This window comes from Microcebus murinus, chromosome 12, assembly GCF_040939455.1.
Source record: "Microcebus murinus isolate Inina chromosome 12, M.murinus_Inina_mat1.0, whole genome shotgun sequence".
Classification (NCBI taxonomy): Eukaryota; Metazoa; Chordata; class Mammalia; order Primates; family Cheirogaleidae; genus Microcebus; species Microcebus murinus.
This window is the reverse complement of record NC_134115.1, coordinates 82,827,931-82,854,779: the sequence shown is the minus strand read 5'-3', so window position 1 is coordinate 82,854,779 and position 26,849 is coordinate 82,827,931. Positions and strand designations below refer to the sequence as shown.

General features: G+C 62.5%; 2 protein-coding genes across 5 annotated transcripts in view; one reads left to right on the top strand and one right to left on the bottom strand.

The window, feature by feature from the left end:
* Nucleotides 1–3,539, top strand: part of DENND1A (DENN domain containing 1A) — a 493,327-nt gene extending 489,788 nt beyond the window's left edge. For all 4 annotated transcript variants that reach the window (XM_012771853.2, XM_012771851.2, XM_012771850.3 and 1 more), the window contains one exon: nt 522–3,539. In XM_012771853.2, coding sequence (XP_012627307.2) covers nt 522–1,715 — 1,194 coding nt within the window. In that variant the 3' untranslated portion in view covers nt 1,716–3,539. The remainder of the gene's footprint in view (nt 1–521) is intronic.
* CRB2 (crumbs cell polarity complex component 2) lies at nt 2,983–25,289 on the bottom strand. Its single transcript, XM_076009027.1, has 13 exons — nt 25,193–25,289; nt 19,229–19,572; nt 16,845–17,040; nt 16,594–16,733; nt 15,987–16,172; nt 15,658–15,771; nt 12,472–13,344; nt 11,870–12,384; nt 11,142–11,307; nt 9,596–10,379; nt 8,381–8,497; nt 7,730–7,856; nt 2,983–6,357 (listed from the first exon to the last, which is right to left on the bottom strand). The coding sequence occupies exons 1-13, from the start codon at nt 25,255–25,257 to the stop codon at nt 6,133–6,135; spliced, it is 3,852 nt and encodes a 1,283-aa protein (XP_075865142.1). The 5' UTR covers nt 25,258–25,289; the 3' UTR covers nt 2,983–6,132.
* Nucleotides 25,290–26,849: the final 1,560 nt, after the last annotated feature.

Below are 26,849 nucleotides of genomic sequence, written 5' to 3'. Positions count from 1 at the left end.
GCGTCCCATGGCAGGATTCACAAAGCTCCCACGATTCTAGCAGTTGACAAGTGCCCCCTACTGGGAGTGGGGAAGCTCAGGCCAAGAGAAAGGGAATGACTTGCCCTGTGTGTAGCGTGTAAATAGCAGAGCCAGCACTTCCAAATCCAGTCCTCTACTCCCTCCCTAGCCAGCCTGCCTTCCACCAGTCCTGCTTGCTGGCCCTGGAAAGTAAAAAGGGCCCACCCTTGCCGGGTATACAGTCGCCTTCCTAAAACTACTTGGCAACCCCTGGGGTAACAGGACAAGAGCTTTGTCTCGAATCCCTTTGTGCCACACAGAAAAGCCTGGGCTTGGAGTCCAGACAGACCTGGGCTCTCTGCTGGTGCCCTGGGGAGCCCCCAACTGCTCCAAGACCCAGGAGTTAAATGGCCACATGCCTGGGAGCACACACCCTGCACACAGGAGGGGCATGGCAACGGGCGTGCCTTCCTTCCCGTCTGTCCCCTATGGTCACTGTTTCCCTTGTTCCCTCCCAACAGAGACTGGACCTGGGCAGGAGCGAGAGGAGCCATGGGATGATGGTGGCCTTGAAGCTTGCCCACCCTTACAACAAGCTGTGGAGCCTGGGCCAGGACGACATGGCCATCCCCAGCAAGCCCCCAGCTGCCTCCCCTGAGAAGCCCTCCGTCCTGCTCGGGAACTCCCCAGCCCTGCCCCGAAGGCCCCAGAACCGGGACAGCATCCTGAACCCCAGTGACAAGGAGGAGGCGCCCACCCCCACTCTGGGCAGCATCACCATTCCCCGGCCCCAGGGCAGGAAGACCCCGGAGCTGGGCATCGTGCCTCCACCACCCACTGCCCGCCCGGCCAAGCTCCAGGCTGCCAGCACCCCACTCGGTGACTTCTCAGAGCGGCTGCAGGCGGATCGGGAGAGGCGAGCCGCCCTGAGCCCAGCCCTGTTCCCAGGGCCCCTGCCCAGTGGTGCTCACCAAGGCCCCACTGAACTGCTCCAGCCGCTCAGCCCAGCCCCGGGGGCTGCGGGCGCCGACAGCGACGCCCTGCTCGCTCTCCTGGACCCACTTAGCACAGCCTGGCCCAGCAGCACCCTTCCACCATGCCCTGTCGCCCCAAATGTAGCCACCCCATTCACCCCCCAGTACAGCTTTCCCCCTGCAGGGACCACCGCCCCCTTCCCACAGCCACCACTCAACCCCTTTGTCCCATCCATGCCAGCGGCCCCACCTGCCCTGCCCCTGGTCTCCACACCGGCTGGGCCTTTCGGGGCCGCTCCGGCCTCCCTGGGGCCGGCTTTTGCGCCCGGCCTCCTGCTGTCCGGTGCTGGCTTCTGCACCCCTCACAGGTCTCAGCCCAACCTGTCCGCCCTTTCCATGCCCAACCTCTTCGGCCAGATGCCCATGGGCGTCCACACCAGCCCCCTGCAGCCGCTGGGGCCCCCAGCAGTCGTGCCCTCGAGGATCCGAACGTTGCCCCTGGCCCGCTCCAGCGCCAGGGCTGCTGAGGCCAAGCAGGCGCTGGCCCTGCGGCCGGGAGACGCCCCGCTCCTGCCTCCCAGACCCCCCCAGGGCCTGGAGCCAGCACTGCGGCCCTCTGCTCCTCAACAGGCCAGAGACCCCTTTGAGGATTTGTTACAGAAAACCAAGCAGGACGTGAGCCCGGCCCCGGCGCCAGGCTCCGTGGAGCAGCTCAGGAAGCAGTGGGAGACCTTCGAGTGAGCCGGCCCTGAGGGTGGGCGAGCCAAGCCTGAGTGTGCGTCGCCACTGCTGTGGCTCCCAGGCTCCCCTGCCGCTGGTTCTGTCCAGGTTCTGCTGGTGGGTAGGGATGGGACCCCTCTCTGCCATCCCCTGACGCCCTGGTCTCCACACCTACTGCCCATCTCTGAGGGAATGGTGCCAGTTCTGGCCTAGGAATCAACCCAGCCCCTAGGCACCCGTCCCACCCGGCCACGGCCCCTCAGCACCCCAACTGGGTTTTGCACTAAAGAGGTCAGTCAGCTGGGCCAGTGATTGCCCAGACCACGTCCTACCCTCCGTCCCTCTGGAAACATCCAGAAGGCTCCTCAAAGCCTCTCCTCCTGAGCCCAGCTCTCCTGTCCCTACCGCAGCCCAGCCCTGCACACCCCACCTGGGTGGGCGAGGGCGTCAGTGTTACCCCCAAGCGAGGGCTCGTCTGCACGAGACACAGGTGATTTGGGGGGCTGAAGTCAGGACTGCTCCCGGGTGGAGGATCTACCTGGTGGGGCATTTCCAAACCCTCTCTAGCAATATGCACATGTGTTCTTTCCTGCGTCTTCACCCCAACCCCAAACTTCAGTTATTTCTGGCCTGGTAGGATCTGGGGCCCGAAGGATCTCGGGCTCCCTTTGATAGCCAAACCCAGCCCCAGCCACCCTGCACTGGGGGCCGGGCACCAGCAACTCTGATTTGTGGAAGAAAAATAGAAACCCACAAATCTCAGTGAGTTAGGAGGAATCCTCAGCCCTCATCTAGCCCTCTGTCATTCTGATACTTCCAGTTCTCCTTGTCTCTCCTGTCACCGTCAATGCTGGGCTCAGCCTATTGTCACTTGGGGCTTCGTGGGCAAAGCTGAGAAGCAATGACCCAGATTTCAATTTGAAGACCAAGCTTAACGTTGCAGATTGACATGGGAGTCCTGGCTCCCTGGGCTGGGACAGGGCGGTGGCCCTGGGCCCCTTCTCCAGGGTCCCGTCCCAGTGGTCTGGAGGCTCCTTTCAGCCTGGAGGCAGGAGCAGCCCCAGAAGCCTGTCCCTCCCCACCTGTCCCGAGCTTCTGGCCAGCAGAGCAATTCCTGAGGCCAACGTCACCAAAGTTAGATTGAAATGTCTTGTTATTGTTTCTTTTATCTTTCTTTTCCTTTTTACCTTATTGATTTGATGAATCTTGAAATTGATTCATTTCCATAAAGCAAGTTAAAGTATGGCCCAACCATTTAAGAAAACAACCATCTGAGACATGCAGGAAATTGTGAGCATTTTGACCTGATTTCTCATTTCCTATTTGTGAATGGTCAGACACACAGTCTACACAGGGTGTCTGATGGAGCCAAGGGGGTCCCTGGAGGTCCCTGTCACCCCAGGGAGGCCCCTTTGTGTCTGAGAGGCTGCTGTGCGTGCCGAGGCCTGGTGGCCAGCCCAGTACACAGCCCTTCCTGGGTCCGCTGTGGCCCGTCTGGGCAGGTCTTCTCTTACTGTCCGGTGAGTGTTCTCTGGCTGCTGGGGGGGCTGTGTCACACCTGGGCCAGTGGGCGTCTCCCAGGCACTTGGTGTTTCAGCACAGATTCCAGTTCTACCCCTGATCCTGGCAGAGCCGCAGGCCCTTCTGGGACAGGTCAGAGGATGAGAAAAGAGGTGCTGGGCAGCCCCAGGGCGGGAGGCCCCACAGTCTCCCCAGCTGTGCTCGGGCTGGTGGCAGGGGCCCCGTGTTGCCGTGAGCACTGCTGTCTCTTCACTCGCCGGATTGAACTTGCAGACCCAAGGAGGAACTTTGTGTGTGCATTCAATAAAATCTTCTTAGGCAAAAGGCTGCCATCTGTGTCCTTGCAGAAGCTCTGTGGGGACAGGAGCCTCCATGTGGGCTCTCGGCGGTGGAGGCCAGGTGTGGAGCGCTTAGGGAAGCATTCAGTGCCCCCCCAAGCCTGTGCCCACTCAGGACTCCAATCCAGCTCACCCCTTCCCCTCACAAGCAGGGCCCAGGGTGAGCTGGTGACAGGCCTGCACAGCCCTGCCAGGAACATAGAGCAGGCTGCAGGTCCCCAGTGGTGTTGGGGGCGCCCAGGCTCCAGGAAAGAACAAGTTCAAAGGGGTACCTAGCAAGTCGCCCCCACAGATCTCTTGTTAGCAAGAACAGATCCTGGAATCTGCCCTTCTGTTGGATACTTGTGTTTGAGGGGAGATCTGGACCAATTGATCACCCAGTGGGCGTTAAACACACACCCCAGTCTGCCCGTGACCTGGCCATGTTCCCCCTCCCAGGGCTGACCCTGAAAATGACAAGCACCCAGAACCCACAGGAGCAAGGGAGAGGAGGACAAGGGGCTCCCCCAAAAAGAATAGCCACGCCTACAATCCTAGCATTCTGGGAGGCAAAAGCCAGAGGATTGCTTGAGCTTAGGAGTTCAAGACCAACGTTAGCAAGAGTGAGACCACCTCTCTACTGAAAAAAAATAGAAAAATTAGCTGGGCCTCATGGCATCTACCTGTAGTCCCAGCTACAGGGAGGCTGAGGGAGGAGGATGGCTGGAGCCCAGGAGTTGGAGGTTGCAGGGAGCTATGATGATGTCACTACACTCTACCAAGATCGACAGAGCAAGACTGTCTCAAAAAAAAAAAAAAAGGCAGCCAGCTTTATCTACATGTTGGGTGTCCACATAAACTGTCTCAGGAGTCTGCAACTAACATGGGTTTCGAAAATTCCTGACTTCAACAAACTAAAGTAGGAACCAGCTGTGGCTACGTTGAGGGAACCAGACGCTTCCTCCCCTCTTTCCTAGGGGATGTGGAGAAAGTTGTGGCAAAGGTGGTCCCACCTCCCAAGGATAAGGCCCGAGCCAGCCCCTCAGCCAGCGTTCAGGGCCCTCTAGCCCAGCCTCTGCCAAATCCCGATCCCCTCCCCCACCCAAGTCCCCAGTTGTCACATCGCACTGGACTCCTGCACCTCCTGGCAGCAGACGGAGTCTACAAGGTCAATCCTACTGCCAACTTACAAGTGCAAAAGATCTCCTGGCCTTGCTTGGCACCTGGAGCCCTCGGTCACAGGAAGTGCTGGCCCAGGAAACGGAAGGAAGACAGGGACTCCGTGATGCTGGCAGGAGGCCTGGCCCTCAGGCAAGTGCCCCTGTGTGCCCAGAGGTCACTGTGACGGGCATCACCAGGGAAGGGACTGCAAGCAGCAATTCCCCGAGTCTGCCCCAGCCGGACCAGTCCCACACAGCAGCGCCAGTGTCTGCCGAGCGCTCGTCCTCGGCAACGCTGAATCCCGCCCACGGCCACCTACAGAGGCAGCCTGGCTGCAGGTGAAGGCGTGACCTCGCCAGGGTCAGAGCTGGAGAACCAGGTGTTGGGGTGAGTTGGGGACTTGGGAGGGGGCAGGGCTGCTCCTTCATCCTTAGCCCCCTCTGCTCTGGCCTTGCCAAACCCCAGGTAGGCCCCTCCCCCTCTCCCCCCCAACTCTGGCCAGGGGAGATGACACTTCCAGACACCTGAAAGGACACCAGACAGTCCTTCACATCAGGCAGCAGTTTACGACTTCCAGAGCTCTTTCCCGTTGTCATCCTCTCTGATCCTCACAACAGCCCTGTGAGGTAGGCAGGGGGTGCCTTCCCCATTCGACAAGTGACCACGACAAGCGACCACAGCACGTGGGAAGCTCGGGGCAGCCCATTGCCCATCTGCTCCTGCTGGCCAGCCCTGGGCAGGCACGGGGTGGGTTGGTCTGTGGTTCCCTTGTATGACCAGCTCTGGGCAGAGACATCTGCCTGAAGGAGCATTTGTTTTGGGAGCCGGGAGCCCCAGGGCCTCCACTAATGGCATCCCTTGACTTCCCAGCTGCCTCCAGGGCAGGGGCAGCCCCTGGGGGAGGGAGGAGCCGCAGGAGCCACAGCCTTGGTGCTTGGGCAAGGCCTGGCCGCCTGCAGAACATGCAGCCCGGGCTGCCCCTGCCCCAGGGTGTAAAAGTGGTTTCCACGGTGCAGCCACCTGCTCCATGGGACCACATGCGCCCACTACACAGTCACGTACACACAGAGCAAAAGCAGCGGCCACGCCCGTGAGCCCCATCAGAACACTCACACGGGATCTGCAGACTCACACTCACAGGCACACGCTCACACACGCTCCGGAACACACCGTGTGCACCCACATGTACACACACACACAGTCGTACACCTGCTGAGGCAAAACCTGCTGGGTCAGATGGAGATGTCCACACCCTCGCCAGGCCCCTATTTCCCTGAGTTGCTCCCCTTTTCCTCAGTCCACGATGGGGTAGCGGCAGGGGCAGCCAGCCAAGGGGACACCTCCCCAGCAGTGTCCCAGGCCCTAAAGCAGCCTCCTTGGGTCTCCAGGTAGAAATCGCTCAGGACCTCCAGGGTGCTGGCACTGGCAGCCAGGCTGGCCTAGATGAGTCTCTCCTCAGGCGGCACCTTGAGGACACTGTCCATCTCTAGCCGGGCCCCGGCCACCTCCTGCTGGCTCGGGCTGTAGGTGCCCTCGGACTGACGGCGCTTTCTGGCTGCCAGGATCCCTGAGAGGAGGCCCAGGAGGAGGAGGAGGAGGCAGGCACAGGCTGCGGGCACTGCCACCTCCAGCAGCGGGAACGGCGGCGGCAGGGGCAGGCCCTTCTGCAAGAGACACACAACGAGGCCTGAGCCGCAGAGAAGGCGAGCCCCTCGGAGAGGAGAAAGTGGGGCACAAGGACCTGCTCAGAGAAAACCAGAGCGGGAGCCGGCTTCCCAGGGAGGTAGTGAGACCTAACCCCAGGGGTGTGCAGGCAGGTGACAGGAACCCACCTGTCACAGCCACTGCACGGGGAGTCCTGTACAACAAAGGGTTCTGGCTAGACAGAAGACAGACATTTACGGGACACCCAGTGCGGGCTAAGCACCGTGTGTGGGACTTCGCAGAGCCCTACAACGCCTGATGAGGCTCAGCAGGAGCAGGGCGGCTGAGCCCAGCTGACGGTGGCCCACCAGGGCCTGCCTTCCTGCGGGGAGCTCAGACCAGGCCTCGGGGGACCAGCAAACTTCCTCATCTCCAGCTGCAGACTCCCAGGATACCCCATCAAGGAGTCTTCACACCTGGAATTCTGAAGTCCCAGAATCACAGGATTCCAGAGCCAGAGTCTCAGACTCACCAGCCCTCCCTCTGCACCTTGAGGCTTCTCAGTGTGCTATGACCTGGGTCCCCAGCCCTGGAGAAGGGGTCCCAAAGCAATAGAGAGTTCGTCCCAGCCCCGAGTGGGCCCTTGCCAGCCTCCACCCCTGGGCACTTCTGGGGGAGCTGTAAAGCCATTTCCTCCCCCTGCCCTGGGAGGAGGATGGGGTGGGGGAGGGGCAGAGGCTGTAAAAGTTCAGCTTGAAAGGAAACATTCCCCAGGAGCAGAAGGGATTTGCGGTTTATGACCCGCACTGCCAGGGCCTGTGGAGATCAAGGCTGCTCTCCAGACTTCGCTTCCTGAGCCCCCTCCCACCAGCGCCCCCCAGGCTCAGCGCCCCTCCTGGCAGCAAGGCCTGCTCCACCTCTTGATGGGGGTGTGAGACGGAGGGCCACAGCTTCAGTGTCTGTGCCCCTCTGTCCAGGGCCCTCCCTGGGGTCAGGGGCTGCCTGGGCCTCCCGACCCCAGGATGCTGCTCAGAAACCTGCGGGCTCTTGGATTCACCAACCTAAACCCTTGAGCTCCAAGTTCCTGTGGGCCCTGAATTGTGGTCCCAGATGGGACTTGGCAGAGCCCACCTGTCCCCACTGCCTCTCCCCTAGGCACTGTGGGGAAGCCCCGGCCTGTTGCTGATAGATGGCGGGGCCCCAAAGCTCTCCCTGCAGTGAAAATACCCCCTGTGGGGAGTGAGGAAGGGACCTGAGTCTCCTGTCCCAGCCACTCCCGCCCACGACAGAGCTGGTCCAGGAACAGTTCCACGGGTGCCATACACCCTCCCCACCCCCGACGTCATCCTGCCAAAGTCCCCAACAGGCCCCGCCCCCTCTGGCATTGCTCACCGCCACTTCGCAGAACTGGCCGGAGAACCTGGCGCTGCAGAGACACTCAGACACCCCGGCAGCTGCCCGGCAGGTGCCCCCATTCAAGCAGGGATTGGCTTCACAGGGGAGGATGGGGATCCGACACCTGGGGAGGGAGGGGTCTGAGAAAGCTGCTCCCTTGTGGCCGCCTCTGACTCCCCCTGCTGCCCTGGCGCTCCCCCCGTCAAGCCCGCCAGCATCAGAGCTTATCTGACTGCTGTCCCCACACACTGCCCCTGCCTGGCCACTGAAGCTGGATGTGAACTACACACCTGCCACCCCCTTCCCCAGCGTTCATGACCAAGAATGACTCTCAGGGGGGCCAACTCCACCACACCAAGGCCCAGAATCTGCCCTTTTACAGTCTCCCCAGGGGGTCCTGACACACGTGGGCTGAGGACCCAGCTCTAAGAAGCAACCCCCGGCAACCACTGCACACAGCGGGGGTCCGCCTAACACGGGTGGTCTTGGAAGCCCCAGGAGGAAAGGCCGCAAGTGACAATGTGGACCGCACAGCACCGAGACACCAGTGGGGAAGTGAGCCAGGAGCCCCCTGCCCATGCACTGGCTGCAGGGGCAGCTCTCCACACTCACCAGGCCACCTGGCAGTTCCCCTGGCCCCAGACCCACCTCTGGCCAGCAGAGCCCTCCTGGCAGCTGCAGTTGGTGCCCGGGGGCCCACCCTCACACGGGCCGCCGTGGAGGCAGGTGAGGTTCAGGCTGCAGTCCTCGGGCAGCACGGGCACCCTGGGGGAGAGAAAAGGCTGCAGCGGGCAGGATGCCTGGGACCTGTCCGCCCCCACCCCGTGACCGCAGGCCACCAGTGCCTGTGTTCTCATCTGTGGGACTCAGGGCCCACCTCCCGAGACTCCAGATCAGTCATGGAAGCCGTGTCTGGGGGGCAGGAAGGGACACAGGTTGTCACCAGCTCCTCCACCCACCACAGGCACAAGCTTTCCTGAGCCTCAGTGGCCTTTGAGAAGCCGACAAAATGTGAAGACCCTCCTGGAACAAAGGCATGCTCCTGAACACAAGGCTAGGGCCTGACACTCCATGAGAGGAGCACCAGGCTACGGCAGGACAAATTCCAGAGGGAGTGGGGAGCGGAACACAACACTGAAGGAGGGAAGAAGACTGACCCCTCACCTGCCCCGACCTGCAGGACTAATGGAGATGAACATGAATGGAGGCAGCACCGCTGGGAAGCCTCCAGGTCACTAGCTCTGGGTCCCCCACCCCCACTCCCAGACCACTAGCTCTGGGTAGTTTATCTAAAACTCAAATCTAACTGGGCGTTTTTTTTTTTTTTTTTTTGAGACAGAGTCTTGCTCTGTCAGCTTGGCTAGAGTGCTGTGGCATCAGCCTAGCTCACAGCAACCTCAAATTCCCGGGCTCAAGCGATCCTCCTGCCTCAGCCTCCCGATGAGCTGGGACAACAGGCATGTACCACCATGCCCGGCTAATTTTTTCTATTTTTAGTAGAGATGGGTCTCGCTCCCTCAGGCTGGTCTCGAACTCCTGAGCTCAAACGATCCTCGCGCTTCTGGCCTCCCAGAGTGCTAGGGTTACAGGCATGAGCCACTGGGCCTGGCCAAACTGGGCATATTTTGATCTGTTTTACCCCTAAATTTATCAAATTGAACTGTCGTCCCCATTTCTCAGACACAGGCATGGAAGCCACTCGCCCACAGAGGCAGCCAATCCGCAGGCCGGCTCCACGGACCTCTCTGCCCCACCCACCGCCCCGGGTCCTCCCTCCAGGCCCCCTGTCGGCCCACGCACCCCTTAATCCTGAACCCCAGGGCCTGGCACAGGCCGCTCTCGGCCACCCCCGCGCCGGCGCACCTGCAGCGCGGGCCGGTGAAGCCGGGCAGGCAGCGGCACTCGAAGCGGCCGTCGGGGCGCGCGTGACAGCGGCCGCGGGCGCAGGGCGCGGAGCGACACGGGTCGGCGCGGGCCTCGCAGCGCGGGCCCTCCCAGCCCGGGCCGCAGGAGCAGGCGAAGGCGTCGAAGAGGTCGCGGCAGGCGCCGCCGTGCAGGCAGGGCGAGGGCGCACACACGGGCGCGCTGCGGCAGCCGAGGCGCGGGGCCGGCGTCCCAGGCCAGGCGGCGAAGTGCTCTCCGGGGCCGGGGGTCGCGCCGGGCCGTGGCGGCGCCAGGGGCAGCGGGAGGCCGCCGAGCGCCACGCGGCCCAGGCAGCCGGTGAAGTTCTCGGCCAGCAGGACGCGCGCGGCGCCAGGCCCGTACAGGAAGCCCAGGTCGCCGGCCAGGCCGCGCAGCGCCACCGGCGTCGCCGCGCCGTCCAGCCACAGCAGCCAGGGCGAGGCGGCAGCTGCGGGGCGTTGCATGGCCAGGCGCACGCGGTGCCAGGCGCCGTCGGCCACGCGCGGCCCGGGCGCAGGCAGCAGCGCGCCGGGCAGGCCGCGGCCCCGCACGCCGGCCGCCAGCGAGCCGTTGCGCACCGCCAGCCACACGCCGGCCTGGGCGCCCGCCGCGGCGCGCAGCAGCCAGGCCTCGCGGTCGCGCGTGCGGAACGCCAGCGAGACGCCGCTGAGCCAGCGCCCCGACGACACGTTGTGCCCGCTGAACGCGGCAGGGGGGCCCTCGTGGAACGTGGCCTCGGCCACACCTGCGGGGAGAGAGCGCGTCAGGGAACGGCCTCCTGGAGCCTTCTCCAGCAAGCGGCTGGTGCCATCTGCCGCCCACTCCCCGGGCCCATGGAGGGAGCACACGCACCCGCCCGCCACCTAATCTCGGAAACTGCAGCTGCAGCCACCGCCCTCACTCCCACCCCCTCCTGCGTCCCTACCTCTGCAGAACCGTTCTGGGCCAGTGCTGGAGGGACCACCATGGCCTCACTACCCTCCAGGTGCCAGGCCAGGCAATATTTACCCCTCAAAACTCTGCCCCTTCCCTCCACGACACTGCCCCACCTCATCACTGCAGCCAGTCGTCTTTTTAAGATGCAGATCTGATCATGTCCTCTGCTGCTTAAACCCCTCCTGTGGCTCCCACTGCCCTTGGGATGAAGTCCAAGCTGCCCAGCCGGGCATTCGAAGCCCCTGCCAACTTCTCCCCATTTCCTGCCGCAACCCTTCTCAAACTTGGCTTTCAGCTGTTACAGGCCTCAGGAGCTTTGCACATGCTGTTCCCGCTCCCTGAAATGCCCTTCCCTGTGGCCCCCCAGAGTTTGCCCTTGAAGACCCAGCACGTGCTCGCCTCCTCCGGGAACTCTCTCCCTCTGGGTGCGCCGGCTCCACCGCATTGGGCTGGGCTGTCGGCCTTCCTGGTCCACCGGCCAACATCCCGTGAGACCCGAGAGTGAGGATGGGACCCAACCAGCTTGGGGGTTCAGCACCCAGCACGTGGGCTGCCCGGGACACACACTCACAGACAAAGCCATCAGGGACCTCCTCGCAGGTGGCCGGTGGGAGACAGGGCTGGCCGGGGCACCACAGCTGCTGGGCACACGTGGGCCCTGTGAAGTTGGCAGGGCAGGTGCAGTGGAAGTCATTCCAGGTAACAAGGCAAGTCCCGCCGTTGAAACAGGGGTCAGGCTTTGGGAGAGTCAGGGCAGGGTTGGCTCAGGCCTGCAGTCAGCATCGGCCCACCGCCACCATCAGCGCAGTGGCTCTTCACTGAGCATCTGCTACAGGCACATTATCTCCTCACAGACAAGTGGAGAGGAAGCCACTGTCATCCCCATTTTACAGATGAGGAAACCGAGGCTCGGAGAGGTGAAAACACTTGCCTGAATCACCCAGCCAGCAAAGAGAGAAACCTGAGTTCATGCCCAGGCTCTTCCTATTGCAGGGCTGGTGGAACTTTGATCATGATTACATGGGTGTCCCTGTCTCCCAAGGAGCTCCTACGGAAAGGCTCAGGCAGCCCTCTGTCTGGTCAGGGTGTCCATCTCAGGCCAGGACTGGGTGAGGGAGGCACAGGGACCACCACAGGGTAAGAGCAGCTGGGCGGACAGGAGGTAAATGCAAATCCTGCTATGCCACTCTGCAGCAGTGGGACCATGGCAGGTCACTTCACCTTAGCCTCGGTTTCCTCATCAGCAAAAGGACATGCTAACCCCCCGTGACACAGGGCAAATAGATCTGGGCGACTTACACTGCACGTGTCCTCAGAGACGCAGCCCATGGTGAGGTTCTGGAGCTGCCTGCCACCAAGCTCGCCGGCTGGCTGGCTTGAGTTCTCCAGTGGCCTCAGAGGAAAGAAGAGGAGGTGGTGGCCATTGAGTCGCAGGTCCTGGAGGCAGCCTTGGAAGGGCCCGCCCCAGGGCTGGCTGTCAGCAGGGAGAGGCCTCCCACCCACGTGCACCTGCTGCCCCAGGTCCTGCAGCTGGTCGGGCCCAAAGCTGAGCGTCACCAGGTGGCGGAAGCCATCATCCAAGCGCCCGGGGAGCTCCACAACAGGACTGCCCGGCGCCTCCACCCGGATCTGACCCTCGCTCAGGAACACGGTCAGGCCGGCTGCCGAGTCGTTGGCGAACTGGAGCAGCAGGCCGGCGGGCTTCCGAGTGCGAAAGAAGAAGGACACGGTGAGGTTGGGGCCTGGCGGCTCTTGGAGCAGAAAGGAGGCAAAGCTCAGGGCGCCCCCCAAGCCAAAGGTGGCGGCGGGGATCTCTGCAGGGAGAGAGGGTGCGGCTGTGAGGCCTGCCGGCTGGGGGCGCCGACTTCAGGTGCTGCCTTCCCGCCTCGCTCGGCCCTCACCGTCGGCGCACGTGGGGCCGCTGTGAGGCCTGGGGCAGTCGCAACGGAAATGAGTCCACAGGTCCACGCAGGCCCCTCCGTGGGCGCAAGGCAGAGGCCGGCACTGCTCGCGGCGCTCGCAGCCCGCGAGGACGTTCCCGCCGAGGTGCTCAGGCAGCAGGAGGTGCCCATCCACTCGCACGTCCTGGAGGCAGCCGGCGAAGGCCGCGCCGCCCAGCTGGGCAGAGGACAGCCCTGCGGGCAGCGGGGCCGCCGAAGCCGTGGGAGCCAGGGCCACAGGACCAGAGGCCACACAGAGCTGGGCAGGGCAGCCCTCATGCCACAGCCGCAGCTCCAGGGTCCCTGGGCGGAGCGCCACCTCCACCCGGTGCCAGTGGCCATCGTTCAGGGCCAGGTCCGGCAGTCTCAGGACGAGTGCAGTGGTGCCGTGGCTCCAGAGTGTGGCCTGAAGTGCAGCCCCCACCAGGGCCAGCTCCAAGCTGTCCTGGGTGCCAGCGCGAGTGGCCAAGGCCCCAGTGGGCAGCGTAGTGCGAAACCTCAGTGCCAGACCCAGGGGGCCGCCAGTGGGCACCGATGCCTGCACAGGGCTCCCTGCCACCAGGGAGAAGGTAGTATCCTGGCCACACAAAGGTCCGTGCGTGCCAGGTGGGCAGAGGCAGACATAGCTGTGGACCCCAGACTCGAAGACAGGGATGCAGGTGGCAGCCGGCGGACAGGTGTGGCCCTGGCAGCCAGTGAGCTGCACAGAACAGTCGAGCCCGCCCCAAGCCTCTGGGCACCGGCAGCTGTAGCCGGCCATGGTGTCCTCGCAGGTTCCACCGTGGAGGCAGGGATCCAAGAGGCATTCGTCCACATCTTCCTGACACACCAGGCCTTTAGGAGAGACCAGGCCAAGACTCAGTAGCACCCAGGGACAGAACCGGCAAAGTCTTGACCCAGAACTTACATGCCTCCTGTGATGGGGACCTCAGTACCTATCAACCAAATCCGTTCCCAAGGGATTTCTCAGGGTCCCCTGCAGCACCCAGGCCAGAATCCAGCCCTGTGGATTTGATCTCCTAAACTCTCTAGTCCCCGTTTTCTCCCACCCCACACCTGCCTTGCCGGCTCTCTGGACCAGGGCCCAGCATCCTCCAGTTCACCTACCTTCAGAAGCCCCCTCCCACCCATCGCCACCAGTTAGCAGGGCCCCAAAACATCACCTGGCCACATTCCTCTGCTGCTGAAGGTCCAATCACTCACCCTGGCATTCAAGACCCCCTCATGGGCTGGACCCTACCAGGCTCTGAAGCCTCAACCCTGCTTCCTACAAACCTTCAACGGCCCATTCCCTGAAGCATTTCCTGGAAAGTCCTGCCTCCAGGGCTCTGCTCATAGTGTTCCTTCTGCTTGGAATGCCTCATTCTCCCTTACCTTGCCTTTCAAACTCCTACTCATCCTGCAAAGCCCAAACTAAAAAGCCCAGAGGCTTTCCCTGACTCCCACCTCCAAATTACTGTCACTATCCACTCCCAGGCACAGCTCCCCTCAACCTCACATTGAAAGTATCTGTTTACTCAGCTGGGATCTCCTTCAGGGGCCTGCAAAGGGCCTAGCATGGCTTTTGTGAACAGAGTGATGAAATGGAGTGAGTGGGGGTGGGTGTATGGATCTGTGACACTCTGAGTAGCCCCCAGGCTCTCACCCCTCAGGCCCTCTGCCCTAGGGTCCCATGGTGGCATGAAGGGGCCTCCTCATCTCCCTTCCAGGAGCTCTGGCCCCCACTTGGGTCATGCGGCCACAGCCCAACTCCAGCTCGGCCAGGGTCTCCACAAAACAAACCAAGGCCAGCCCTGCCCCCACATCCCAGGAGGAGGAACCCAGGCCCAGAGAAGCCACCAGGATTTGAAGCCTGGCCTCAGTCCGCCCACAAACACTGCAGCCCCCTGGGAACAGCCAGCCACCAACCCCAGCCTCCCCTGCCGAGGCCCCAGTCCTGCGTACCTGCCAGGAGCCACAGCCCCTCCAGGAAGGCGCACAGAGCCTGCACCCCCATCGCATCCCCCACAAATGGGCTGAGAGCGGTGGGTGGGCGCTGAGGCTGGGGAGCAGAGCTCCCCGCCTGCCCCGACTGCCGCCTTCGCAGCTGGCTCAGGAATGCCAGGCACTGCCTCCCCTCGCCAGGGGCTGCCCAAAGGGAGGATGGGCAGGGAGCCCAGCCCTGCAGCCAGGGTCCCCCTCCCTGGCCCTGACCTCAGAGATCTGCCCTCCCTGTCACCCCCCAGCTGAGCTCCACCGGGAGAGGAGCCAGGTTCTTGCTGACATGGTGAACCTGGGGCATGACACCCCCTCTCGAAGCCTCCATTCCTCACCTGTAAGATGGGGATTTTAAACCCCTGCTTCATGGGGCTGGGGCAGGCAAGAAAAAACACACAGCAGATGCTTTCCAGAGGCCAGGCTTGCCATGTGGGCCCCCTGTGTGCCAGGCACCCACGAGGCCACTACTCCTGGGGCAGGACCCAGGGAACCTCGGCCCATGGGGGCAGGGAACAGGCTTGCAGGACCCCCAGGGCGGTTGGCCAACCAGGATGGAGGATGCTGAGCCCAAGCACCTTTAGGTGAGTGAGGGTGGGGGGGATGGTGAGGATCACGACCTCCTTCCCCGGGTGGAGGAGCCTGTGCCCAGGAACCTGCCAGGGAGGGGGGTGCCCGAGCAGGAATGCAGGCGGCATGAGGGAGGCGTCACAGGCATTCCAGAGGAGGCAGGGACACTCGGTGAGGTGTGTGTAGTTCCTCTGTTCACCAGTCTCCTGTGTCTGTGCATCCCCAGTCCCCAAGGCAGGGAGAGACGTTCTGCACCCCAACTCCTGCCCAACAAGCCCCAGCCCCCCAAATGTCAAGCTCACCCTTCTACACTTGGCCCCTTTTCCTCCTCTGTCCTGGCTGAGCTGCCTCTGTCCTCTGTCCTCCCTACACCTCCACTCACACAGTGTCCCTCCTAAATATTTCTCAAACCAATCAGTCCCCTCCTCTCCAAAGCAAGTCCCAGCTCAATCACCCTCAGCTGTCACCTGGGCCACCACACCCACCTCCTCCCTGATCTCCTTGTCCCCACCAATCCACACATCAGACAGAAGGAAACTTCTCACCCAGGCCCAATACCCATCCTCTTTTGCCCTGTCCCAGTGCCCGCCCGACCCCAGCCACCTGCGTAGCCATCCTGGCAATGACACTGGAAGCCGTTGGGCAGGTCCTGGCAGCGGCCTCCGTTGAGGCATGGCTGTGAGGCACACTCATCAACGTCCACGCTGCAGTCGTCCCCTGCAAGAGGCCCAGCTGTGGCTCCACCTGCACTCTCAGAGCCAGACCAGAGCTGGAGGGGTCCGTTTTACAGCTAGGGAGACTGAGGCCCAGAGAGAGGCATTGACTCAGGCAGGGCGGCACAAGATGTGCAGCAGGGCCAGTCCTTGAGGCTGCCCGGGGTCCCTCCCTGTGCACCTGGACACTGGTGACCACTTCCCCAGCAGGAGGCTCACCCTCAAAGCCGGGAGGGCAGTGGCACAGGAAGCCCGCGGCGTGGCGGAAGCTGAAGGCGCCGGGGAAGGCGGCCCGGACGCCCCCGTAGAGGGCTGGGTCGGAGCGCTGCAGGCACCGGCCCCCGTGCTGGCAGGGGCCCGCTGCACACTCGTCCTCGTCCACCTCGCACAGCTCGCCGCTGTAGCCTGGGGGCGCACACACGCGCGCATTAGGTCACGTGGGGTCGCCAGGCAGCACTCTTATACTGTCACCAAGCCAGTCCAGGGCCAGACAACAGCGACAGCTCAGAATATAGTCACCAACAGTGAAGAAGGGACTCATTGGGGGTTAGGAATGACCGTGCAGCCTTGGGTGGCAGCAGCACATTACTATTGTTACTGGCTTTACTGGGCCCTGGGCAGGTGACAGGCCCTGTGCCAAGTGCTCCCGAGCATTGCACCTTCGCTCTCCTCACAGCACCCTAGGAGCAGGTGCTATTATAGGCCCGATTTTGCAGACCAGGAAACTGAGGCTGAGGTTGCCGAGACACACACAGACGCCGCTCCGAGGACGCGCGGGCGTGCACACCTGCCCCGCCGCCCGGGCCGCGCACGCGCACGCACGCACCTGGCCAGCAGAGGCAGCGGAAGCTCCCGAGGCCCTCGAGGCAGGACGCGTTGTGCGCGCAGGGTTCCGACGCGCACTCCAGCACTTCCTGCTCGCAGCGCGCGCCCTCGTAGCCCGTGTCCGCGCAGTCGCACCGGAACCTGGGGCGGGGGCGCGTCCAGGGCTGAGCGCGCGCCCGCCCCCAGCCCAGCGCCCTCCCGCTCGGCATCCCGGCCCCGCCTCGGGCACCCCACGCCCGGCCGCTCGCTCACCCGTTGACCAGGTCGTGGCACGCGCCCCCGTGCGCGCAGGGCTGGCTCTGGCACTCGTCGAGGTCCAGCTGGCAGCGGGCGCCCCCGTAGCCCGGCGCGCACACGCAGCGGTAGGAGCCCACGCCGTCCAGGCACGAGCCCCCGTGCAGGCAGGGCGCCGACGCGCACTCGTCCACCTCGGCCTCGCAGGTCACGCCTGCACAGGGCCGGGGACACAGAGGCCGCGAGATGGACACCAGAGGAGGGCGGGGAGGCCGAGTGAGGCCGACCCCAAAGGCTCCAGACTTGGAGGGAGCGAAAGGGGAGGCTCTAAAGAGAGGCTCGCTGTGCATTCGTTCAGAGCAGGCGTTTCGTGCGCCACAGCGGCAGGTGGGCAGAAACCGGACAGACATCCCGGCCCTCGCGCAGTTCACAGCAGTCCAGGCCAGGGCCGGGGATTCGGTCAGTAATTGCAGAAATGAAGACTAGTGTTTATACTGCTAACTCAACAAGGGGAAGAACTGGGTCCTAGGGCGGCAAGAGCTGGGCCCTGGACTGGTCAGGGAAGGCCTCTTGGAAGAAGAGGCTTTTGAAGGACTTGGATAGGGGACCATGGCGCCAATTGCATTTCAAAGAGACATTGCCATAGCGGTGGTCACGTCCTGCCTGGGGCGGGGCCATGGTGCCCTCCAAGGAGCTTTCTGGAGGCTCAGGAGCAAGCCGGGGGCAGGGCCCTGGGACCCAGGAACCAGACTCTGGGCTCATCCCGCAAGCTTCAAGCAGGTGAGTGATGTTGTGGTCCTACTTATATTTTAGAAGGCCCTCGGGGAAGAGTGCTGCAAAAACCGCCAGCGGGAAATGATAGAGCAGGGAACCAGCCTCTCCTGGTTTCCTGCACTGCCTTGGTTTGAAAACTGAGCTGTCCCAAGTCTGGGAAACCCTCACAGTCCTGGGCAAACCAAGATGGTTGAGTGGACCTCGCAGGCTGGAGGTGGAGATGAAGGGAGATAGTCTCAGAGTGTGGAGATGCACTGCCCAAGATCATCCTGGAGCTCACAGGTCGCTGGCGACTCCAGTGGGCCCTGCCCCTGCCCCTCGGTGAGTTTGGTCCTGGGGGGCAGGGACCAGCTGACTCCAGCTGGAATCCTCCCCTTCCCGGCACAGTGAGCACAAAACACGGCCCCTCCCTCCTCCCACCCCGGCCCCACTCGGGCCCTTTGTACCAGGGGGAGCCAGGCCCAGGCTGCAGGAATCCCAGCCTCCCCCACCCGGCTCGCTCGGAATGGAAGGAGGAGGAGAGAAGTGAGTCACAGCAGACACTGCCCCCACTCACATCCCCGGCTCACCGAGAAAGACTTACCCGGAGTGTGGGCACCACACATCCAGTGCACACACACCTACGGCTCGCACACGCGCACGCTTCTCACACGCATTCATGGAGCGAGACCCCCTGCAGATGCTGGCAGACACACAAACGGCCCACACTCACACCACACAACTAACACACCCAGACACTGAGACGGGGAGAAAGGTGCAAGGAACCCATTTCCAAAACCCACATTCATTCTTTTCACTATACGCCCCCCAGAACAGCCCCCCAGACTCTACCCCTTGCTCAGAGTGGAGTTGTCTGAATTCAGGATTGAAGTAGTGTCTACACCCCCAGAGTGTCTACACTGCAGACTCCAGACCTGACCCGAGCTGCACCCTCCTTCCCGACTTCAGGAGGAAATAGCTCCAGGGTGCTCCTGCGGACGGGCCGGGACAGGCCAGACTGCCGGGCCAGGGAACTAACGCGTGCTCAGCGCTGGCCGCTGCTGCGCGCTGTGTAGGTTATTCCGCAGACAGCCGGGGCCCCTGGGGGAACATCTGTATTCCAACTGGAACAAGACCACGAGTGTCTCTATGCTAGAAATCTGGGGGACACCCAGAGGGGAGAGGGGTCCACATTTCATCCCAAACCACACCAAGGGTGTTCATACTCCAGAACCGTCGGGTGAGCCAGACAGTGTCTACCTGACAGCTTGACACAGGTCTGGAGCGAGTAAGTGCTAGAAAGACTGTCTGGGTACCTCATTAAAGCCATACCAGGCATGTCTGCACTGCCAGAGTTGCCTGAGGGGAGTCGCCACCCCCAGAGCCAAACAGCTCTGTAGACGGGGCTGAAATAACGTGGAGTAGGCACCGCGCCTGCGCCCGCACATGCGCACTCTCGTCCAGAACTGCCAGGTGAGCCCAGGAAGCGTCAGTCCTGCGGTAAGACTAAGAGTGTGTACACCCCAGAGCTGCCGGGATGCCTGGGGGCGTTTCTACACTAAAGTCAAAGCCGAATCCAACATGTGTACTCGGAGCTGCTAATGGGGTTGACATTACAGACCTCCTCCTGGGGCGGCGCGGGCCATTACCTGCATAGCCGAGGGGGCAGTGGCACTCATAGCGATCGGCCAGGTTGCGGCAGGTGGCCCCACGGTGGCAGGGCCGGGATGCACACTCATCGATGTCCAGCTCGCAGTGTGGGCCCTGGAAACCGGGCACGCAGTAGCAGCGGAAGTCGCTGGGATCTGGACCCAGGGGCACACACAGAGCGCCGTGGTGGCATGGCTGGCTGTCACAGCCCCGGGACTCCGTGGGCCCACAGGTGTAGCCGCCGCTGTCTGTAGCCTGGCACTGGGTCCCTGGAGCACACGGGTCTGAGGCACAGGGACTCAGGGGCTCTGAAGGCACCGTCCCTGCAGAAAGAGGAAACCAGCTGGGCATGGTGGGCAGGGGGTACCAGGACACTCCCCACCCTCAGGCCCAAGCTCAGGCCCTGGAAGCAACACAAGTCTGTTCATGCTCAGGAGGACGGACAGAGGGCCAGGGGTCTACAAGCCAGGTCCCAACAAGCTGCACACACCGACACTTGAAACTGGGACCAGTTTTAGGGATGTCTACACAGCACAGAAATAGGACCAGGGGTATGTGGCTTCAAGGTCTGTCTGGGGTGGTTCAGGCCCACCTGGGGAGGGGTCTCCTCTGGGTCTCCCCTTCTGCAGGCCTCATGCCTTGCAGGAGGCCTGGGAGCGTGAGGGGGTCAGCCTGCAGGAGGGGAGGGGGCGGCCCACTGCCCCCACTCCTCCTGCTGGGGGTCTGGTAACTCCATCCCTGCGTGAAACTGGAGATAGGCCCGACCTCAGACCTCAGCCCTGCCAGGACAGACTGCCGACTTCAAAGGCCAGGCCCTGTGCTCAGCCCCTCTCCTTCCCACCCCTCTCCTCCTCCCCCGCTTCGGGCCTGGGAACGTCCAGAGGGTCCCTGACCCTCATTTCATCCCCCATTAGCCACTGCCTGAGCGGCTGGCCCCACCGAGGCCACATGGTACGGAGCAGGTATTGAGACCTGCTCACCCAACCCTGCCTCCCGCTGCTGCATTGCTGCTGCCACTCCCAGTCTCCCCCCCCCCTACCATTAGAGGGTGACCGAGGGGTTTGGAAGCCCAGCCCAGACAGCCTGCCTCCCCATCCTTCCCTCCTCCCTTCCTGAGAACCTTGTCACCAGAATGCCCAGACAAGAACTCGGCTTTGATGCAAAACAGCCCTGAGTTCAGATTCTATTTATAGGTCAGAAAATTGTTAGCTCTGAGACCCTGGGCAAGTCATTCTTCCTACTGGGATGTGAAATGCTGGAGGGTTCAAAGCCTCGGGCACACAGGCAAGTACTGCAGGACTCAGTAAATAACCTGGCAGGAGGAGGCACATGCCCCTCCCCCTCCCCCACCCTCGCACCTGGAGCTCTCAGGGGCGCCCTCCCCAGCCCAGGTTGTCATCCAGACACTAACCAGGCCCCAGACCCTGCACCCTCCCCTCCCCCACTGGTGAGGACCCCCAGATAAGACTGGCAGCCTCTCCGGCGTCATCCGCATTCCACCAGGCAGGCTGTCCTCTGGCCTGGCTGCCCCCTAGAGCTCCCTCAGGAGAAGGCACAGGTTTGGGGCATCAGGCAGACCTAGGTTGTATCTGGGGTACAAACAGTGCCCACCTCGTGGGGGCACCGTGAGGGCCACCAAAGGGGTGCTTGTGCAGCCAGGTGGGCCCTCGGTGAGAGGCAGTGCACCCCACGCATGCCCGAGGTCAGCAGGCACAGCCCCCATCGGGAAGGGCCCTGGCTGCTGGGTCCCGTGCCAACAGGCCCCTCAGCTGGGTGGCAGAAGGGCCCCCCATCCAGTCTGGAGCTTTGTTGGGGAGACACTGCATCACAGTCTGCCCACCTTGGGGGTCCTCCCAGGGCTGTGGGAACAGCAGATGGGCTGTGACTCTAAATGACCTAAATGACAGAGTCCAGCCTGGCAGGAGGAGGTAGTTTCTTCAGTCAGAGCCAGGCAGGGAAGGAGGGAGCTGCCCGTCCCAGGAGACATGCAGTAGCGCCAGGGGCCTGCCTGTGTGAGACAACCGTGTTTCTTGTGTAATCTCAGCTACTCCTGGTATTTTCCTCATGAGCTGGATGGCACTATGACTCCCTCTTTGAAGCGGAGGGAAGTGAGGCTCAGAGCTGGAGCAGCCTCACAGTCCCATGGCCCACGAGGGGCTGCAATCTGAACCCAGTGCTCCAGCTCCAGAGCCCCCACGCCAGCATTTCCAGAATCACTAGGCCCATGTTAAGAACACCAATGCCTGGGCCTGCTCCAGACCTAGAATGGAAAAGCACTGGGCCTGGAAGTCTGCATTGCAGCCCCTCGCTGGGGATTCCTTTGCACGTTGAGGTGTGGGAACCGCCGACCTCGGGTTGCCTGTCTTCCAGGAGTTCGCCCAGGAGGCCGGCTAGCCCAGGGCGGAGGGGGAGAGGCAAGAGGGGGTGGTGGAAGGCAGTGGGGCGAGGAGGACGGGCTGTCCCTGGCCAGGCTGGAGGGCGGAGCCTGTTGCCAGGGCAACGAGGGGCCTGTGCTTATCTTTACAAATCCCTCCTGACCTCTCAGACTGCCTGGGCTGACCTGGCAGGGGAGGGATTAACAGACATCCGCCCCACCCCTTCAACCTGCCGCCCCGCGGTGGGGAGGGCAGGAGGACCGCCGCCGTTTAATGAGTGTGTACTATGTGCTCAGGGCCGCGCATCTGTTGTTACATTGTTGTATTTGATTCAGGCTAGAAGAAGTGAGTGTGCTGTTAAGAAAATTTGTTTTTTTAATTCAAAGATGTTGATATGCTTGCCAAGGTTGAAACTAAGAATCAGAGTGTCTCCTGATTTCTGAGCAGTTCGTATCTCCCAATGCATGTGAAATTTCCGCTTTGTAAACTCTAAACTGCCACCCAGGCATTGTCATTTTAGTACATTCCAGCTGCCTCACCCAGGCTCCAAGAAGGTTTACACAAAAGTAGAGGTTCCAGCATCAGCCTGGGTAGAGCAGGCAATCCTCCCTGCCTATCCAGAACCCAGCCGTTAGCTATCCCGCTGTGCTCCAGGACTCACTCAGTGCTTAGTAACTCCTGCTTTACGTGCACTTATAACAGGTCTAGTTATAACTGAGAGAAGTGTTTTATGGAGGGTGAAATTGGGGAAGCTTCCTGTCTTGACAAGGCAAGAGAGAGAATATTTCTAAGAAGTGACCTGAGATCTCATATGGTATAGGAGCTTCTAGCATCGGGTGCAAAACTGTCCATCTAATATCACTGGGCCCCAAGGGGTAGGGCTGAGTAACACCCTACCAGAACACACCACAATAGAGGTCTACAAACACTGACTCAGAGTCACCAGGAAAGGGCGAATATTTTTTCCAAAACTGTTTACCCCTAGGTTAAAAGGCATGATTTTGATAACAGTAATTGCAACAATAGCTGTCGTGGATTGAGCGCCTACCCTGTGCCTGGCACGTTTCCAGGCTGTGGCCTCGGAGCACAGCGGCCTGGAGTGACCAGTGAGGGGCAGACAGAGCAGGTGGGGTCCGGACCTGCCACCTGAACAGACCACTTTGAACTATTTTACTGTTAACCGTCGATGGGCTTCCCTCTAAAATCCCATTTGACACTGGGGGTTGCCTGCCAAGGCCTAAGCCGGAGACCTCCGCGTTGTGTCGTGGAATCCTTACACCAGCCCTCGCATGGAGCCGGCCTGTGCCCATTTTGCAGAGGCCCAGAGAAGAGACAAGACTTTATGTGGGCTGAACCCCAGCCCTGCCGCACACTGGTCTGCGACTCTGGGCGAGTTGCTGACCCTCCCTGGGCCTCGTGGCCTCCTCTCGAAACTGGGGATATCAGAGCCCACCGCGTAGACTGCCCTTATTCATTCCTCAGCAAAAATCTTTACTCGAGGCCAACACCACTATCCCCAAGATCCTGAAATTGGGGCAAATGTGTGTGGCTTCCCCTCGATCCCTGCCTCTGTCCCGTAGGCCCCCTCCCCCTTTCTGGCTGGAGGAGGGGCAGACCTGGGGACTGGACTCACTGCCCCTTTGTCTGCTGGGCTCCCTGGGTGTTCGGGGGAGAAGGGGGGTGGATATGAGCCCAACGTGCCCCATTGTACTCCAAGATGCTTGGTGCTCTCCATGGCAACCAGCTGGCCTTTGTGGCAAATTGGGCCCAGGATAGAGGGGCCCAGCTCTGGGCCTGGCAGGGGTGGGCAGCCGAGCCAGGGGCCCAGGGCCTCCAGGAACCCCAGGAACCCCCACCCGCTCTGAGATGGAAATTGGTTCTCAAGTGACACAGTCCCCGGCCCCTCCCCTCCTGGCAGGCAGGCCTTGGGGCCTGGCATCCAGAAATGGTCGTGCCTACGGTACCCCTGTCTCACTGCCGGGGATCCCCAGGACTAGGGCTTCCTGCACAGGAACTGCAGGTGGGAAGCTGCCCCCGGGAACCCCGGCAGGGCCGCATGGGTACGTATAGATTGGTGTACCCTCCCTTTGCAGCATCGGCCCGTGTCGTCCCACTGTGCCTCAAGGTTCGAGTGAGTGTATATTGAGTGTGAAAGCGCATGTCAACATGCACACATTGGCGTGCGTACGTAGATGTGCGTGTATACATGCACGTGATGGTGGATCTACAAGTGGTGGTGCGCGCCCCTGTGCAGGCCACACGGGGTGCGGTGTGTGGGTGTGTGCGCAGGTGTGTGCAGTGCCGGGCAGGGGCTGGACACCGGATCCACAGACCAGCAGGTCACACCCTTCGTGTGCAGACAGCAGAGAGCAGCCGCAGCTCCTCTCTGGAGCCCCAGTCGCCTGGGGCAGGCCAGCCCACAAGTCCCCATCCCTCCCTGAGCCGTGGCTTCCTTCACTAGAAAATGGGGTCCTCATCCTCCCTCAATGAGCGGAACAGGAAATGAGAGCTTTGTGAGCGCCCCAGGAAAGCCCAGGTAGGGACCTGGAAAGGCGTGACCCCCACACCCTGCAGTCTGCAGAGCTCTGAGGTGGGGGACCCCCAGCCACAGGGGAGCCCAGGCCCTCCTTGGCTCCCTCCTCAGCCAGTGGGGGTGGGGACAGGGGCCTTCCCAGGCCTGGCCCCGTGGCTATAGTGACCGAGACCCAGGCGTCCTGAAGACCCCAGCAGGAATTCCAGGCTCCCCTGGGTTGTTTGAATCCACTTGGACAAAAGCAAAAACCACTTGGTGGACAAACGGGGATCCGGCGTCAGGGAGCCCTTTCTGCTTGATCTGGGAATGCTGGGGCGGGGGGGGGGGGCAGCAGGGACACAAGTGTTCCCAAATCCCCAGCCACCCCAGGACCCAGAACATCCCTAGCATCCCTCCCCCAGAGCAGGCAGGGCTGCCACACAAATGGGGGGTGCAGGCAGATGCCCAGCTCCCCGGTCTCCTTCCCCTTCTCCCCTCCACTGCGTGGGGTCTGCAGCCCCCACAGCCTCATGTGGGCAGCACAGTCCCAGTCCGGCCCCCGGGGCAGCCTGTGCCCCACGACCTGCGCTGGAACACAACGCCCAGACACCCAGACGCAGCTCACAGCTCACTCGGCCCACAGCTCTCACACGCCCGCCACCTGCCCCACAGCCCGCGCTCAGAACAGACTGAGGAGGGCACGTGCCACCTGCGGCTCCCCAAACTCAGCCGCTCACACTGGGACTGCCCCCACCAGGAGACAGAGCAGCAGGACACACAGCATTTCCCAAGATACACACTGGGCCCTCACCCAGATCAGCTCCCCCAATCACACCCACCCTGGGCCCCGCCACCCGCCAAGCCCCTCAACACACCACAGCCCCCCAGTCCCAGAGCACGCTCACCTCCTCGGAGCCACACAGAGTCACAGTGGCCCAAAGCAGTGCACCCCACTGTCCAGCCTGGCACCCACATGGACAGACCCCCCCCAGCCCCTTGGGGGGCAGACCCTCCCCGGCCCCCACCAAGACCTGAGCCCCAACTCACCAGCCAGGAGGGCCCCGAGGAGGAGCAGCAGCAGCAGCAGCAGGACAGGGGCTGGGGTCCTGGGGCTCCGGGTCCCAGGCCGGGCCAGCGCCATGGCAGCCCGCTCTGCTCGCTGCTGTGGGAACGGCCGGCGGCCTGGCTGGCTCGCACCCCCCTCGTCCCTCCAACCAGCACTAATGCCATGGACAGAGGCCCGGCCCTCCCTCACTCCCCGCCTCCTCCCTCCCGCCTCCCCAGCTGCTCCACCTCAGGCTGGAGGGAGGGTCTGACCCGCCTGCCTCTCCAGACAGCAGCCCCAGGCCGGGCTCGGGCTCTAGCTGGTGCTCGGGCCCTGCAGGGCTGCCCCGCTGACCAGGCGCCCACCATGCTCTCCCCCCCTCCCCTGCCTGCCGGCTTGGAGAAACCTCTGTCCTGGGGGCCGCTCAGGATTCACTTCTCCCAGGTGATGCCAGCTGCTCCCCGCCCTCAGTTCCCCCACCTCTCCCGCCCAGGCCTGCACAGCCAGCAGCCCCCCAGCCCCTGTCTCTGTTGTGCAGGAGCCCCAGGCCCCCCACCAGGCTTGCTCCCCCAACCTGCTGCTTCCCAGGGCTCCCCACCTGGACCAGAGCACCCCCACCCCCCACATTCAACCCCCAGCTCCCAGCAGCTCTCTTGGCCCCCCCTTCCTGCCCTGCCATGTACAGCCCCTGGGCCACTCCCACCATCGCCCTTACCATAGGATTTAAGCCCCTCGGCCCTGCACCACGCAGCCCCCACTTCCCTCCGCCCTCCACCCTCCACACACTGGCCTTCCATCTCTCCCCTTTGACTTTGATCTTTGCCTCTGCTATTTGCAACTTCTGAAAACTCACTGCAATCCAAGGCTGCCCTGTTCTACCAAACAGCAGTTCTAAGCAGGCTCTCCTCGCCCTTGCCTGCAAGTCCCTCTCGTTGTCTAACCTTACAGTTTCCTGCTGCACTCAATGTTTGCTTGCTCCAGGTCGGCCTCTAGGCTGGACAAGGGAATGCTGTTTGAATGGCGAGGAGGGGTTCTTCAAGGGCACCTGGACCCAGCAACCCAGGTCATCTCAAAGGCACTACAGCATGAAACAACAGTCCATTCTGCTGCTGCCCTCAGCTCCAGTGGAGGGTGAATCCTCTCGCTGAAGGGACTTTCCTGAAATGAGCAACTGCCCCTGCCAGCGCATCCCTGCTTGGCCCAGTTCAGTAACCACTGACTCAGCCCACGCATGCCCTGGGCTCCAGGATGTCCCTGATGTCCCTGACACGAGGGCACACGGCCTGGAGAGTCTGCAGCAGCCACTGCTCCAGGCCGGAAGGAGGGGCACGGGGAGGGGAGGTGCAGGGGAGGGAGCTGTGGGCACCTGGTCCTGCCACAGGGGAAGTGCCTCGGCCCGGGCCCCAGGGGCTCAGAGAGGGAACCAAAGCCCTGGTGGACAGGCCCCTGGTCCACAGTGCCCACCCGTCCGTCCCCACCCTCGAGCCTCGTTCCCTCCAGCGTGGTGGTTGCTCCTTGTTTTCTGGGACCCTCCCCACCCCCAAATCCACCTCCAGTTTTTTGCCCCTCACGCACACCAGGAGCCCACCACCGCGTAGAAGCCCCTCTCCACGCGGTGGGAAAAGCACCGCCCCGAGGCCAAGCAGATCCCGGCTTGAGCCCAGCTCTGCCTCTTATTAGCCAGACGG